Consider the following 15823-nt stretch of genomic DNA (forward strand, 5'->3'; position numbering starts at 1 on the left):
CGATTCGTTTCGTTTTCCATTAGAGTTTCGAAAGAGATTATTTGTGTTTGAGTGTAGGATCTTTAGTTTCCTTTAACCAACACTTCTAGCAAATACAACTTAATTCACACAGCAGTTAAAAAAAAACTCCTACTGCCTTAGAAAGTATTCCTAAAAGCAGAAGCTGCATCATGCATCCTGGACAGTGACGTAACTAACGGCAGTGCGTTGAGGGAGCCCAGAGTAAAACGGGGCCCATTGAAAATTCGTAATTCCACTATTTTTCCTCGATGTATAAATTGAGACTACTTTAGCCTTACATGAAAAAGAAGCTGTGGAGGGGACTGCGAACTCTACTGAAAAGATTTATCACGTCCTTGCAGCAACAACTTTAAGTTTTCGAACAGTAATGAAGAACAAGATTGATTGAAATTTTAACTTAGAATGAAATAACTAAAAATCTAATCTTATATAACTCTCATTGATAGTAGTGTTCCGTATTTGTTTAGACGCCTATTCTTTTATAACTTTACCTATGGTGCATGGGGTCCTTGGTTCGATCCCAGCTCACGCCGAATGAACTTTATTATGGACAAACACCGTGTGCATGAGCGTCCCCGGGTTTCTCCCGTTTCCTCCCACTTTTTTCATTAAACAATTTCATTTATTTCTCAGCATTACTCTCTCCATTAGCATAGTCGGCATAATCGTGGGACGTAAAACTTAAATATTTCATTTCATTTTTCTTTCATAACTGTATATCACTTTTTCTGTGACGAGAGCAACATCTAAGCGAGTATTCAGTAAATTAAACCACTAAAACCTATATTCATTGCACAATAGTGCAGAAGAAGTTTAGCCCTTTGGCAATCTTCAGCATGGACAGCAAAAAAAGCCAATACATTGATATTGAAACAGTAGTTAACGAATTCCTCTGCGAAAAAGATCACCCGTACTGTTGTGTTTCAGATGATAATTTATAATTATACTTAGTTGGTTGAAATTTCTCCATAGTTGTGGGGGCGAGATACTGAAAAATCCCTACCAAGAGGTGAAGGTGACATGTAAAAGTAGTCAAATACGAACGAAATTAGTGTCGAATTCATATGAAAAGATGAAAAGTGACACTGTGGATGCTGCGTAAGCCCAAAATAAGCCTTGGTTGGCTTCGAGTTGACAATGGGAGGGTGACAGGAATAAAGAATCGAAAATATCCTATATTTGTGTCGAATGGATAGTTTTCGGGATCACTGACATAAAAGGTGATATTTCAGATGTGTATATGTCCAAGGTTGGCCATATTGAAATGGGGTCATAGGGAGAACCAGTAAATACTTCAGAACAGTTCCTTTTTGGTGCGTTTCAAGACACTGAGAGTGAAAAGTGACAATGCACAAATCACATTCTGAATTATCGGAGATATAACTTCTGGGGAAGTGTCGTTGCTCCAGGGAGGCATTACTAACTGATCACTCCCTAAAATCGTCACTGTTTTGCAAGACCGTAGACAGAAATTTATTTCAGCGATCGAAAGCTTGACAGGAATTTATTTCAGCGATTGAGGGCATATTTTACTAAAATGTCTATCATCCAGGGGCGAATCCTGGAATCCTAAAATAAAAAGTATAAAAAGTTCCCTATTCTGGGGGATGTGATCGCCCGAACGCACTCCCCTGAATCCGCCCCGGCTATCATCATTCTAAAATTAGATATAATTTACAAAAAATGTAGTGATTTCGTGGGGGCAAAAGCTCTTGATTGCATCCTGTGTATGTCCCTGCTGCTCTGAATTGTCAAAAGCTCCTCTTCAAAGGTAAGACATAAAATATAAATAATAAACGTGTAACATAGAATACAATATAAATAGAAAATATGTTATAATTAAGAAATAGATAATAATTATAAAATAAAGTTGAAGAACAATTTTAAAAAACAATAAAACTTGAAAGTAAAATATACTTTTAAAACAATTTTGCATTTATGCATGGCTACAAACAGTGAGGAGTGCCATGTAAATTTATTAACAAATATAATATTGGAAAATTATTTCGAATTAAACTAGCTGTGACTACATTACTTCAAAATTGAACTTATGGAATATACAGTATGAGCGTAGCTCAAATAAAATGATAAGAATGGTCTTGATTGGAAGCTCGGACCATCCACGTAGGAGTAACTTACATTAACCATTCACCTAACAGACAATGACGCACAGGGCTTGGCACTACTTTATTAGATGGTTCTATCAAATGTCACTTAATTAAAACAATAGTAACAAATTTTAAAGCTTTAAAAAGTGTCCTGAAGAAGAGGAAGTTCATTTTGCACATTGTAACTAAGTTACAAGAGGTTTACGTCCTAACTGAATGGCGCATCTACCGAGTCAACTTTTGGAATATCCCCTTAAGGTAGCTTTCAACGCAGCTAAGGGAAACGTATGTGAACGAGTAATAGAATCCTCGGTAGCAGAATGGATAAAGTCATGTTTCGATGTCCACAAGGTTCATGGTTCGAAACCCGTCGCCGAAACCAGATTTTTTAAAATCTTAATTCCTCAGTTCTGAAGATCTTTCTCTCCTTTCGTAATCATCTGATGCTCTAAAAAGAGTTCTCCACATTAATTCGACAACTGCCTAATGTGATCCTCGCAGTTCGAAAACTACCCTCCTTATCTTTCACAAAATCAGAATTTTCGTCATAATACGAATGCTGTCCGATCATTTTTTCCCCAATTCTAAATCTGTGTATACAAATCATCCCTCTCTGTCTCCATACTTGAATCCCTCTCTGTCTCTCTCTCTCAATGTCACCCAGGAAGTCATATGGCTTGAGATCAAACCTTCGACTCTTGAAACCAAATGTAAGCTCTTTAGCAATGTGCTATCGTAGCTCTATAGGTTTGTTTAGGTTTGTTGTTAAAACCATTGTCTTTTAGACATTATTCGAAGGGAGGGGGGGGGGGGAGGAAGAGATTCTCGGGCGACATAAGATTTTAACTTTTTATTGGTGTATTACTATACATTTGATCAAAAAATACGTATTTATGAAGCTCAAGAGAGGGGGAATTACACCCTCCTGTCCTGCCCAAATGACTCCCCTGAAACATTTGCTTGCACTTACTGAAAAGAAATTCAATGAATCATTGAATAAAACTCGTTTCTGTCCGTAGATATTTTAGAGCTCTTGGCAATTTCCATAGATTTCTTAGGGAGCATTTTACTAGCTTGCACTCTTTAAAGAAAGAAAAGAATGAAACTAAAGATATTTATGAAGCTCTGGGAAGATTGTGTGACTTTCCTTTAATTTAGGCTCTTAAAAATATTTCAGAACAAACGAATGGAAAAGACTGTTTTAAAGCTATAACGTTGTAAACTTGATTCCTGTTTCTTTTTCAGCTGAATGGAAAGAGTGTACTACGTCACACACACTGCTTTAGACAAGGAGAGGTGGAGGAAGGGGAGGAGTTGGAATAAATACTAGAAGCAACTAATCGATTGATACATGTATTGCGGGAATGCATAAGAAAACTGGGCAAGAGTTTGTTATTCATTTGGACTTAGAATTTTTGTAACAAATTTTATGCCGCGGACTGTACCATCCGGCGTAAACCTCAACATCATTTGTCTCACACGTAAATCTGAAAAGTGAAACAACAAGAAATGTTACTTCAATTTCATTAAGTTTATTAATACTAATACTACAAATGTAACAATTTCTACTATTCAGTTGTTCATCATAGTCAAGTTTATAATGTCAAGCTTATAGAAAAAAAAAAGAGCCAACAATATTTAAATGTTGAAATTATACTAAGTTCCACTACATACACTACGACTATGTGCACCCAATGTTACTCGCACAAGTTAGGACGATATTCTTAGCTTTTTCATTTACAAATAGAAACTTCTCTCCATCACGACTGAATTTATCTTCTCATTCAACCATTTGCTCAACAACTTCTGTAATATTTCTCGAACGACCACTTCATATCCTTGTGTTAAGTCCTCTGCATTTTCTAAATTAGATTTGTCAATAAATTCACACACATATACAAACATAACAGAAGAGAAAATATTTTTCATCTGACAACATTGCTTAATTGTTTTGTGCACAATCCTGTAAATTATGACAGCTTGTTGATAAGAACCGGAAAAGTGTGCACAATATCATTGCAGCCGTTTCTCCTCCTCCCTGTTGGAAAATATCCTTCGCATATTTCTGCCGTGTGCACTGTAATTTGGAATGTTGCACGTAGGGAGACAGAGCTACTTCGGTCTCACGTGTGAGGTAAATGAATAAATAAATATTTAGCATATTAAAAGATAAATAACGATATGAACTTGGGAGATTGGATGTCTCCTTATTATTGACGAAATTCTGTGTATGCTACTGCCTATGACAACAGCTTATGCGTGCTCACAAACAGATGCTATTCGTTATACTATTATAAAGAAGTCTTACAAATACTTTTTTCCTTTCGTTCCCTCCTTCTTCTTTTTCTTGGAGGGTTCGGTGTCTCAATAATAAGAGCCCTTCTCCCTTGTGCAGGGAGTCCCTTGTTCGATGCCCAGCCAAGTAAGTTTGTGATGGACAACACCATGTCCGTGGGTTTTCTTGGGGTATTCCCGTTTCCTCCCACTTTCTCATTCCACCAATTCTTCCATCATCATTCACTTGCCTTCATCACCCGTCTTTCTTAGCCTAAACGGCATAATCGTGGGACGTTAAACTAAAAGATTTCATTTCGTTATTATTATTATTATTATTATTTTTTTTTTTTTTTTGGTAATTTAACGTCAACGTTTATGCTTTGAGGCTATGGAAGACGAATTAACGAAATAGTGGAGTGAAGAAAGTGGACGTAAATACAATAATCCCGACAAAACCTACGTCGGTGCTTGTCTATCACAAAGTCAGACACAATAGTTACCTAATAATAATAATAATAATAATAATAATAATAATAATAATAATAATAATAATAATAATAATAATAATAATAATAATAATAATAATAATAATAATGATAATAATAATAAATTTTCCAATATCATTGCTGCCCTTTTTCCTTATCTCCGTGTGCTCCGAGATTCGTTATAACGAAGACTTTTTCTATTTAAGATAAAAGTAGAAAAAGCACAGAGCAATGCAGCGATTGACACGTTTGCTTGACTACTTCTTCAAGTTGTGATGTATCTACGTAATAGTTGAGTTGGCCCGGATTAACTTCCGTAAGAAAACTGCAAATCTTGAGAACAAAGTACCGCTTCGCATACGTGTTCTTTAGAATATAAACGGTTATAATTATAAGAAGGGAGAACAAGCTTGCATTTCATGCAAGACGCCAGTTTCCAATAGAGCGATGGAAAAGGTAAAAATGTCTATAATTTGCCTATCCTTTATATGATTTCTATTTCATTTTCTGTAAATAAAGGATCACTTAAAATATCTTGTTAGATTCATATTCTAGACTACATCTGATATATTTATCAAAATCAGGAAAAGAGAAATTAATATAACATTTTTCAGCTAAGTCTTCTAATATATTTTATACCCTACATTAATGCCATTAGCAATCAATAGTTTCTAACAAATTGATTCAATAACTCTGATTATATACATTAAGTTTATAGCCTTTAGAACAGATTGGACGATAATAAAGAAATAATGTACTTCTTAAAATAATATAAGTTATATTTTCAAACTGATTATAGGGAACGAAAGTCTGCATAAGGAAAGTAATGACAACGGTGTTAGACTCGTGAGCTTTGCAACATCCAAAAACCTAATCGTGAAGAGTACAAAATTCCCACATCGCGACATTCATAAATACACTTGGACATCACCAGACGGGAAAACACATAATTAAATTGATCACGTTTTAGTAGATAGAAGAAGGCAATCTAGCATAATTGATGTCCAGTCGTTTAGAGGGGCTGATTGTGACACTGACCGCTACCTGGTAGCAGCCATAATACGAGAGAGGTTATCGTTGAATAAAGGTAATATTCATTGTCCGAAAACGGAGAGATTCAATTTAAAGATATTAGAAGAGAGCCAGGTAAGAGAGAAATACCAGATTGAAGTTTCGAATAGATTCTCGGCTTTAGAAGATTCGGAGTGCACTAGTGTTGAGGATACCTGGATTGAAATTAGAGATAGCATTAAAATTTCAGCAAAAGAAAAATTGGGACACGCGGAAATACGTAGGAGAAACCATGGTTCCACCAGGAATGCATAAAACTAGCAGAGAAGAGAAAACAGGCAAAATTACGCTGGCTACAAAATCCGAATGAAATAACTACACAAAATTACGCAGACATCAGGCGGGAAACTTCTAAAACTTTTAGAAAACAAAGAAACGCGATTTTCTGAAAGCTAAAATTAAGGAACTCGAAGATAATAGTAAAAATAAAAACATCCGGAACATGTATAAGGGAATTAACGAATTTAAGAAAGGCTATCAACCTCGTGCTTATATATTAAAGAAATCTGATGGTACAGTTCTCATTGACACGGATAGTATCTTAAATAGATGGAAAGATTTCTTTGACGATTTGCTTAACACGCAACCAAAAACTGGTGTGCGTGGGGAAAAGGAGATACACACCGCAGAACCGTATATTCCAGAACCCAATCGAATAGAGGTAGAAACCGCTATAAAGAAATTAAAGAAACACAAATCTCCGGGAGTAGATGAAATTCCGGCTGAGTTAATTTTAGCTGGAGGCGAAAAATTGTGGAACAAGATACACAAACTCATTCTCCTTATCTGGAACAAGGAAGAATTGCTACAAGAGTGGAAAGAATCAATAATTGTTCCAATTCACAAGAAAGGCGACAAAACTGACTGTAATAATTATCGAAGCATTTCTCTTCTGTCAACATCCTATAAAATCCTTTCAAATATTCTATTAGCAAGACTGACCCCATACGCAGATGAAATTATTGGAGGTTATCAGTGCGGATTTAGACGAAATCAATCAACTATCGACCAATATTTACCATTCTACAAATACTCGGAAAAGTGGGAATACAATACCCTGGTACATAAACTATTTATTGATTTTAGAAAGGCTTACGGCTCAGTTAGGAGAGAAACATTGTACAGCATTCTCACAGAATTTGGAATACTGAAAAAGCCAATTAGATTAATTAAGATATGTTTAAACGAATCCCAAAGTAAAGTTCGGGTAGGAAAATTTTTGTCCACGAGCTTTCACGTCGAAAATGGCCTGAAACAAGGAGATGCGTTGTCGCCATTATTATTTAACTTCGTTCTGGAATACGCTATAAGGAAAATCAAAGATAGCAACCAGGGCATAGAGTTGAACGGTATTCACCAGGTGATGGCATATGCTGATGATGTAAATTTAATAGGTGATGATAGGAGAACAATAGAAAGAAATGCAGAGATCTTATTAAACGCTTGTAGGGACATGGGTTTAGAAGTAAATGCAGAGAAAACTAAATACATGGAAGTGCGTCGGGACCGGAATACAGCAAATTATGAATGCGTTAAAATATTAAATAAATAATGCTTTTGATAAAGTGGATAGTTTCAAATATCTAGGATTAATATTAACAGAGGAAAATTATATCCAAAAAGAAATTAAATGTCGACTAAAAGCAGAGAATTCGTGTTACTATTCGGTTCAAAATCTCTTGTCGTCGCGAATTCTATCGAGCAATTTGAAGCTTAAAATATACAAAACTACAATCATGCCTGTTGTTTTGTATGGCTGCGAAACATGGTCACTTACTCTGAGGGAAGAACATAGACTGAAAGTATATGAGAATAATATCCTGAGACGAATATTCGGACCCAAGAGGAACGGGAATGGGGAATGGTGGAAACTTTATAACGAGGAACTACATAATTATATGGTTTACCCAACCTTGTTAGGGTCGTCAAGTCTAGGAGGCTTAGATGGACAGGTCATGTAGCTAGAATGGAAGAAAGTAGAAACGCTTTCAAAGTCTTGACTGGAAGACCAATCGGAAAACGACCATTAGGAAGACCTAGGTGCAGATGGGAGGACAATATTAAGATGGACCTCGCAGAGATTGGAATACAAAGTAGAAACTGGATGCAGTTAGCTAAGGATAGAAGTCAGTGGAGAACTTTTGTGAACGCGGCATTGAACCTCCGGGTTCCATAGGCCATAGAGTTAGTTAGTTAGTTCATAGTGTATACAAATACTTGGAAATTAAATGCACTTAGTTTTGCAGTATTTACGACTGAGTAATAAAACTACAAGGAAAGATTTTTACAAAGTAGCTTCCGACGATAAAGGATCTTCTCTGCTGTAAACTAGATCAATGCTTCTGCCCATTCAAATTTCCCATGTGAGAATTCTTCGATAACAAAAGATGCGGTCACTGAGAGTTGTTGCAGATTCTTCACATGAACAGAGATCCATTTTACGTAATGATAATGGACAAATACAAAAAAGTCCCATGGCAACAAGTTTTTGATACATTACTTAAAGAGTTCAAAATACTCTTCTCTTATAAACGAAAGAAATGTAAGAACTTCAAGATGCAAGACGTTTTTCCAGAACGTGAAATGGACTGAATTTGTAGCGTTTTGATCAGCTAACTAACTAACTCTCTAGCCTATGCAACCCGAAGGTTCAATGCCGCGTTCACAAAAGCTCTCCACTGACTTCTATCCTTAGTCAACTGGATCCAGTTTCTACTTTGCATTTCTATCTCTGCGAGACCCATCTTAATATTGTCCTCCCATCTGCGCGTAAGTCTTCCTAATGGTCGTTTTCCGATCAACCCAATTGTCAAAAGCTTCCTCAGATTCAGATTCTTTGTGTGTATCTACAAGAAGACAGTAAAGCTACAATCTGATGAGTAGCTAGGGTTTTTGTAACCTGGGTTCCCTGAAGAAGACTGACAAGGGAACATCTTATATTGATAGTAGCATTTTCCAATCAAACAATGTGCAATCGATAGAGGAGTGAAAAAAAGTAAAAAATCCAAAGTTTTACGGGCCAACACCCAAAAACACAGGAGATACAGAGGAAAGAAGAATTTACTATCATGTGAAGATAGCAATGCAAACGATACACTGACACAGAAAGAACTTCAGAATGATTAAAGTAATCAAAATGGTATTTACACAACAGTATAGTAAGCAAACATTGTACCCACAGACATGCTCAATAACACCATATGTAATGCAGTGTTGCCAACTGAGCACAAAATGAAGTTTTGTTAAATGGCACGAAACACAAATTCTAGCATGTAGAAAATCTAATTATAATTAGAACCATACCTAGTGTTGTAAATAGAAAAAAAACCGTTCGTATTTTTTCAGAAATGTACGTTTTTTTTAGAAAAAAAACATTGGCTCTCGTTTTTTTTCTAAATTTCGTTTTTTTTCAAATAGTCATTTGTAATTCATCTTACGTCTATTTAAGTATGAAATATTTTTATGTAGGTGTAATCACCGTAAAATGCAACACAAATTAAACGCTAGATACTGATACGCTACGAATATTTTACAATTTATATGAATAGCATACCTACTAACAATTCGGGTTTCAGCAGTTTTCATCAATATCAACTAAGAAATAAAAGTAGAAATGAAATTTTGTTTTTTCGTGAAAGCAGGCCTTTAATAAGTACGAAAATAATGTCACGAACAGTATAAAATTCAAATAACTTGTCTAAAGGTAAAAACTAATACTAATTTGCCTAATAGTATTTTTCTAAATATCATATATAAATAATTTGTCGACTAGATATATATGATATGCAGAGCCGGCTCTACCATACATGCAACATGTGCATTTGCATGGAGCGGCAAGTTGGAGGGTCCGGCAATTTCTGTCATAGGTATATTATATAAATGAAATATTTCTTGTTGGAAACAGACTTCATGATGGTGGTAGTTACATTTACTAAGCTGACCTTCTATCTGAATACTACATTCATAAATTATGTTTAGGTCGCATTAGTTTAAGGTCACATGGACAATGCTAAAGCAAATGGTCGAATAAATCCGAGCACAAATTGCTTGATTGTTGTCAAATGCAAGAATTCAATTCTCGAATAGTGGCGAATATCTGTTCCATTTAGTTAGTTATCACAGTTTTGATATGACAACTAGTCTTGTTTTTGTCACAAACAAGTTCCTTATCGTTGAAGATAGAAACAAGTTATTTAAAAAATGTTAACAGATGTAGAAGAAAAATAAAGAAATAAAGATAAAAGAGCTAGTTGCACTGGAATTACAAACTGATACATTGAGATTGAAGCTCGATATTGAATTCTATAAAAAGGGTTGCCATCTTTCCTCTGCAGGTGTGTTTGCTTTATCTTTCACTATCATAACAGATTAATTTAAAGAAAAAAACAGACACAACTGTATTGTATTTTTAGAAAGTATTTAAGCCTTTCAGAGTGCGACTGTACTTACCCTCCCCTTCGTTGTTCATGCTGGAGTAGCATACTTAAAATCATGACTTTTAAGATTTGTTCTTTCTGGAGAAAGGGGGAGGCGGCAAATTATGCTATTGCACGGGTCGAAAAATTGCCTAGGGCCGGCCCTGATGATATGTATATACAAGACATGAATATAAGACGATACAATTTGAAGTAATGCAGGGTGTTTCAAAATTAATATTAAGGTTTTGAAACTTTGTAGTATCTATTACAATTAACTTACAATTATAAATATTATATCAAATGAAGCAACCCAACAGTTTTGTATGCACGCATGCACATGCATTGTATCTTCTGTTTACAGTTAGAAAGAGCAAGTAGCAAAGATGGAGACTAGAGAGCAGAAAGCTTTTTGTGTTTTAATAAAGACTGAATCTGTAGTTACAGTGCAACCGTCTGTGTGAATAATTAAGGAGACGCTTGCAACTACGTCCTTATCGTTTGCAGTTGCTACAGGTCTAAAGCCTACAGACTACGGTTTATGCCCAATTTTGTAAATGAAATATTGATGCACAACAATGAAGATTTTCTCGATTGTGTCGTCTTCAGTGATAAATCGACATTTCACCTAAGTGTTAATGTGAACACTCACAATACTTGCATCTGACCGTCAGCAAATCCTCAGGAGATATCACAGTTGAAACGAGACTCGCCTAAATTGAATGTGTTTTGTGCCATATGGCGGAAAGTTTATGGGCCTTTCTCGCCTATCGACTAGATGTGTGCCGTGTGACGAATGAATCTCACATCGAACACTTGTAGCAAAGACTGTTTTAGGTTCTCTTTTACTTGATGTATTGTTTATAATTGTACGTAAAATGTAATAAGTACTACGAAGACTTAAAACCCCGATATTCATTTTGAAACACCCTGCGTTCTTCACAACAGTGTTGGAACTAAGATGTAAAAAGAAGAGAAAATTTTCCTATAAAGTTATTGTTTACGACAACGATATTATTGTTAGTCGAGAGTATAACTACAATAACAACACGGGTTAGTACTCAAAAAAATGTAATCAAATGTACACTCGTAACCCTTTCGGACCCAAGTGGCCAAAGTGGCACACTCGGGTGTGTCACTTTTTGAATCCGCTCCTGTGTGGACACTAATTAAGATATCGGGATATTTATTTTTGCCAAATATGGTTGGACCAAAGTTTCTCATATTAATTTCTTTTTCTTCTGGTGTCGAATCCCCTTCTCAAATTTCACCCCAGTCAAAAATTCGAGAATTTTAAAATTTCCTTTACTTCTTTTTTCCCTGTAGCTTCCTTCGTTGTAGAGACCTCCTTAAGACTTGACAGGTAGATACCTCGGAGGGATACCTAACTGTTGACATCAAATGGACGGGCCTGCGCGCAGTGTTGTCAATCAGGGAAATTAAAATTTCCCGAAATTTGGGCAAAAAATTCGAAATTTTTGTTTATAAATCCATACCTATACGTCGGAGTGCAAGTCAACCTACGCCAATCGAACATTTGTTCTTACTGAACAAACGCGAGTACAGATCGTTACAATTGAGTAATTAGGGGACGCACGAAAAATTGTATTTAAGTTCTAACCCTTGATTTTTCTAGTTTTTCCCTATTTTTCTGTTTATCGTAATATATTTTTGGTAATTAGAAGCTTTGTTCCTTAAATATCGCCATAATACTTGTAGGATATATTAGTGGTGTACCAATGTTTAATTTAAGGTGGTTTGCGTCTGTCTGGTAGCAGTGTTGCCAGCTACAGAAAATTTTATTTCCCGATTTTAGGGGGAAGTTTTGGGAAAATTATCTGTTTTGTCTCTATTATTTTCCTCTTGTTGGCTACATTAGAACAAACGTACCAGTGCCTAAAAGCCTTGTCCTTAGCCTACACAGCGCACCATAAAAAGTTTCACTAGAATAATTAGGCGAAGTACAGTTGAGGTTTATAATAAACCATGTTCTATAAATGGTAAGAAAATGGTGAATTTCTGAGGTAGAATGAGCATTTTTTTAAATTTTATTCTTACTTTGTTATATATCGCAATGATACTTGTAGGATGTATTCTTGGGGTGCTAAGGTTTATTTTCAGATAGTTTTCGTCTATCTGATGACAGTGTTTCCAGCCAAACAATTAATTTCCGATTTTAGGTGAAAAATTCGGAATATTTCCCTTTCCCTCTCTATTATTACCCACTTACTGGCTACATTGAAACAAGCGTACCACTACCTGAAAGCTTCCTTATTGCCCTACAGAACGCACCATAAAAAGTTTCAATAGGATAATTAGAGAAGCTGTAGCCCCGGCATATCTGTTGATTTTTGCTTCTGAGGCGTAAAAAGTGTCAAAATTTCATGTGTATGATGACAGAGAATTTCTTCTTTCCCTCTTTGAATGGAAGCCAGCGACTTCAGGATTTCACTGTACCTTGTCAACACACCAAAGAATTTGCTTAGGTGACTTGAACCCATATGGCAGCAGTGGTACTAGATACAAAAAGATTTTGAAATTCGGTTAGGTAATTTTTTGTAAATTTTCACCCCTACGTTTCCCTCAACAATTTCTCACCCGTTGGCAACACTGCAATATAACTTACACCAATAAATAGCCACATCTATTTTCTAAACAACAAGTCCTTAACCATAACAATCAAATAAATGGTCTTTGAGCAATAAGTCACTAACTGAAAATTTATGAAAACACCAAAAATGACTTGGGTCCGAAAGGAATAATCACACAATTTTGCTCGTAGGTACAAAGAAACAAACGATTTATAAGTTACGAGGGCTTTGACTCAAGTTCTGTTGATTACTTCAATAATCTGCAACATAAATCAATAAATAATAGTTGCCAGAAAAAAAACAGACATTTGAAAAAAAACATGAAAAAGAACGATGTTTTTTATTGAAAAAAAACTTCACAGAAAAAAAACCGTTTTTTTACAACACTAACCATACCAATGAAGTCATGATGTACCGTGTTGCCAACATTTGAAGATAGACCTATATGAATTCCTACATGAATTTCGGATGTAGAAGAGTACATACATTACCAATACACTGCGGAGCGCTTTATCAACAGCAACACTGAAAAATTGACTACTAATAATGTGTGAGGTGATACAATATTACGTGCATCAGAAACGGCGAGCCTGCTAATCAATTGTCAATCCAAGACCATGTATCACTTCAGTTTTGTGTGTTGTGTTTAATACTATTCTGATTTTCTACTTGGGCAAACCTGCTTCGACGCTCTGCTTCATCCCTTATGTTCGTGCTTCAGTGATTATATTATTGTTTGTGGTCTCATATTTTGGTTTTAACTAGTTAGAATCGTGTACTGTATGTTCTCTTCTACATCCGATATTCATATAGGCGTATCTTCAACAGTTGGCAACACTGTACATCACGACTTCACAGGTATGGTTCTACCCCGAATTAGATTTTCTAGAGAGAGAGAGAGAGAGAGAGAGAGAGAGAGAAACGAGCTCTATCTGATGGTATTTTCGCAGAAACTTAACTAAACAAATTAAACTCTAAGATGGCAGAAATACCAGTATTCTATGGAGATATTTCTATAGAATAACTAACTTTAAAAGGTATGTCCCCAAAAATGTACAATTTTGAATTTAGCTGTCTTCCACCGGATGTGCAATATATATATAGCAATATATATATATATATATATATATATATATATATATATATATATATATATATATATATATATATATATATATATATATATATATCTATATATATATCTATATCTATCTATATATATATATATATATATATATATATATATATATATATAGATAGATAGATAGATAGATAGATACAAGGTCATGTAGGGGGTCTATATGTATATGTGTATACACATTTGTATATTTCGTGTTGAAGATCCAACATTCTTGGATCGAATTGTTGCTATTGATGAAACGTAGGTCAGAGACTTAGAGGAAGAATTGAAATCACAGTGCAACGACTGGAGAACTCAATCTTCCCCCCAGACAAGAAAATGTTGATGAACTCAGGGATCAAACAAATTATGAATTTTGCTTATGATTAACAAGGAATCATAACAGACAGTTCTGTGTGGAAGAAATGTCACAGCAGTATATATTACCGTGACTTCTTGCAAAAATTGTGCAGAAAATGCACAAAATCTCACCTCAGTTGCTCGAGGCTGGAACACTCATTACGTACGACAACATTCGCTCGCAATTCTGGAAAATTGTAAGTGAAAAACTACACGAATACTGTTGGGAAGTATTATCTCATGCTCCCTACAGTTCGGACATGACTCCATCAGACTTGGACCTATTTCTATCTGTAGAAGAGCCCTCTGCTGCCGTTATCTGAGACATTCGACAGTTGAAAAAAAAACGTGTCTTGGATGGAATACTGAAACTTCCGACATTGGGAATCGGTCTTTGAGAAGCAGGGAGACTACATTAAAAGCCTGTAAAGAAATGCTATATAAATAATTAAATATGTAATAAACCAAAAATAATGTCCATTATTTATCGAATGACCCTCGAATAAGAAAAACTCTCTTTAATATATACAAATTAAGCTTTCTTGTAGCTATATTGAAATTATTTTTTGTTTCTTTGCAGAAAATATATAAGATGGGTCCTCATCTATTTATTGGTTTACCTGGTCTTCAGACCGATGCTCTCACAATATTTGAGAATCTAAAAGTATCTGTTAATACGTATGAAATATTGCACAACAAATTTATAAGGCCAGATACGTTTGCTTCACTGGCTTCAAATCTCATGTACAGTAGAAGGTAAGAAATTCAAATGCAAAAATTTAGTATAGTTTTTTCTTGAACTTAGACTATGGCTATTCGAGGATGCATTTCCGATGCGTTACCCCTCGCAGCGAACACGGCCTAGGCGACTACTCGGTAATTTTACTTTCGCCAGAGTTATAAATCATTCTGTGTGCCAGTCAGGGTTTTCAGACCTTACTGCTTCACCCTTATTCTCATTCATGCGAATCACGAGAAATAAGGCTATTGTGTTACATAGACTTTTAATTAGCTAATTTTTAGGAATTTCCTTGTATTTTTGTGAATGTTCTTTTGTTTACACGCACATGTTTTATAATAGCACAGTTTCAATACTCTGCACAAAGCATCTTCCAAGCAGTTGTTTCTTGTTAAAAGCCCCTTTGCTGGCAACACGTCTTTCTTTTTTTCTTTTTTTCCTTTAAACATCTTTTACTGATTCTAAAACAGCAGGCGGTCTATTGTTCCGAAACGCACCAAATACGACGTATTCTGCTTCTTTTCATTGCTTTCGCGTTAGCAGCACAATGTGATTAGCCATCCACATTTAAATACATGGTCAGTGTATTCAAAACATACGCATGAACCATAAAAACGCATTGCGAACGCATTGAAA

General features: G+C 35.3%; 1 protein-coding gene across 2 annotated transcripts in view; it reads left to right on the forward strand.

The window, feature by feature from the left end:
- LOC145664805 (proteasome subunit beta type-3-like) overlaps window positions 1–15823 on the forward strand; it is a 107434-nt gene that overhangs the window by 17773 nt on the left and 73838 nt on the right. For both annotated transcript variants that reach the window (XM_081731767.1, XM_081731769.1), the window contains exon 3: window positions 15029–15204. In XM_081731767.1, the coding sequence (XP_081587893.1) occupies window positions 15029–15204 (176 nt within the window). The remainder of the gene's footprint in view (window positions 1–15028; window positions 15205–15823) is intronic.

Source organism: Thermobia domestica, chromosome 11 (assembly GCF_964235325.1).
Source record: "Thermobia domestica chromosome 11, izTheDome1.hap1.1, whole genome shotgun sequence".
NCBI classification, from domain to species: domain Eukaryota; kingdom Metazoa; phylum Arthropoda; class Insecta; order Zygentoma; family Lepismatidae; genus Thermobia; species Thermobia domestica.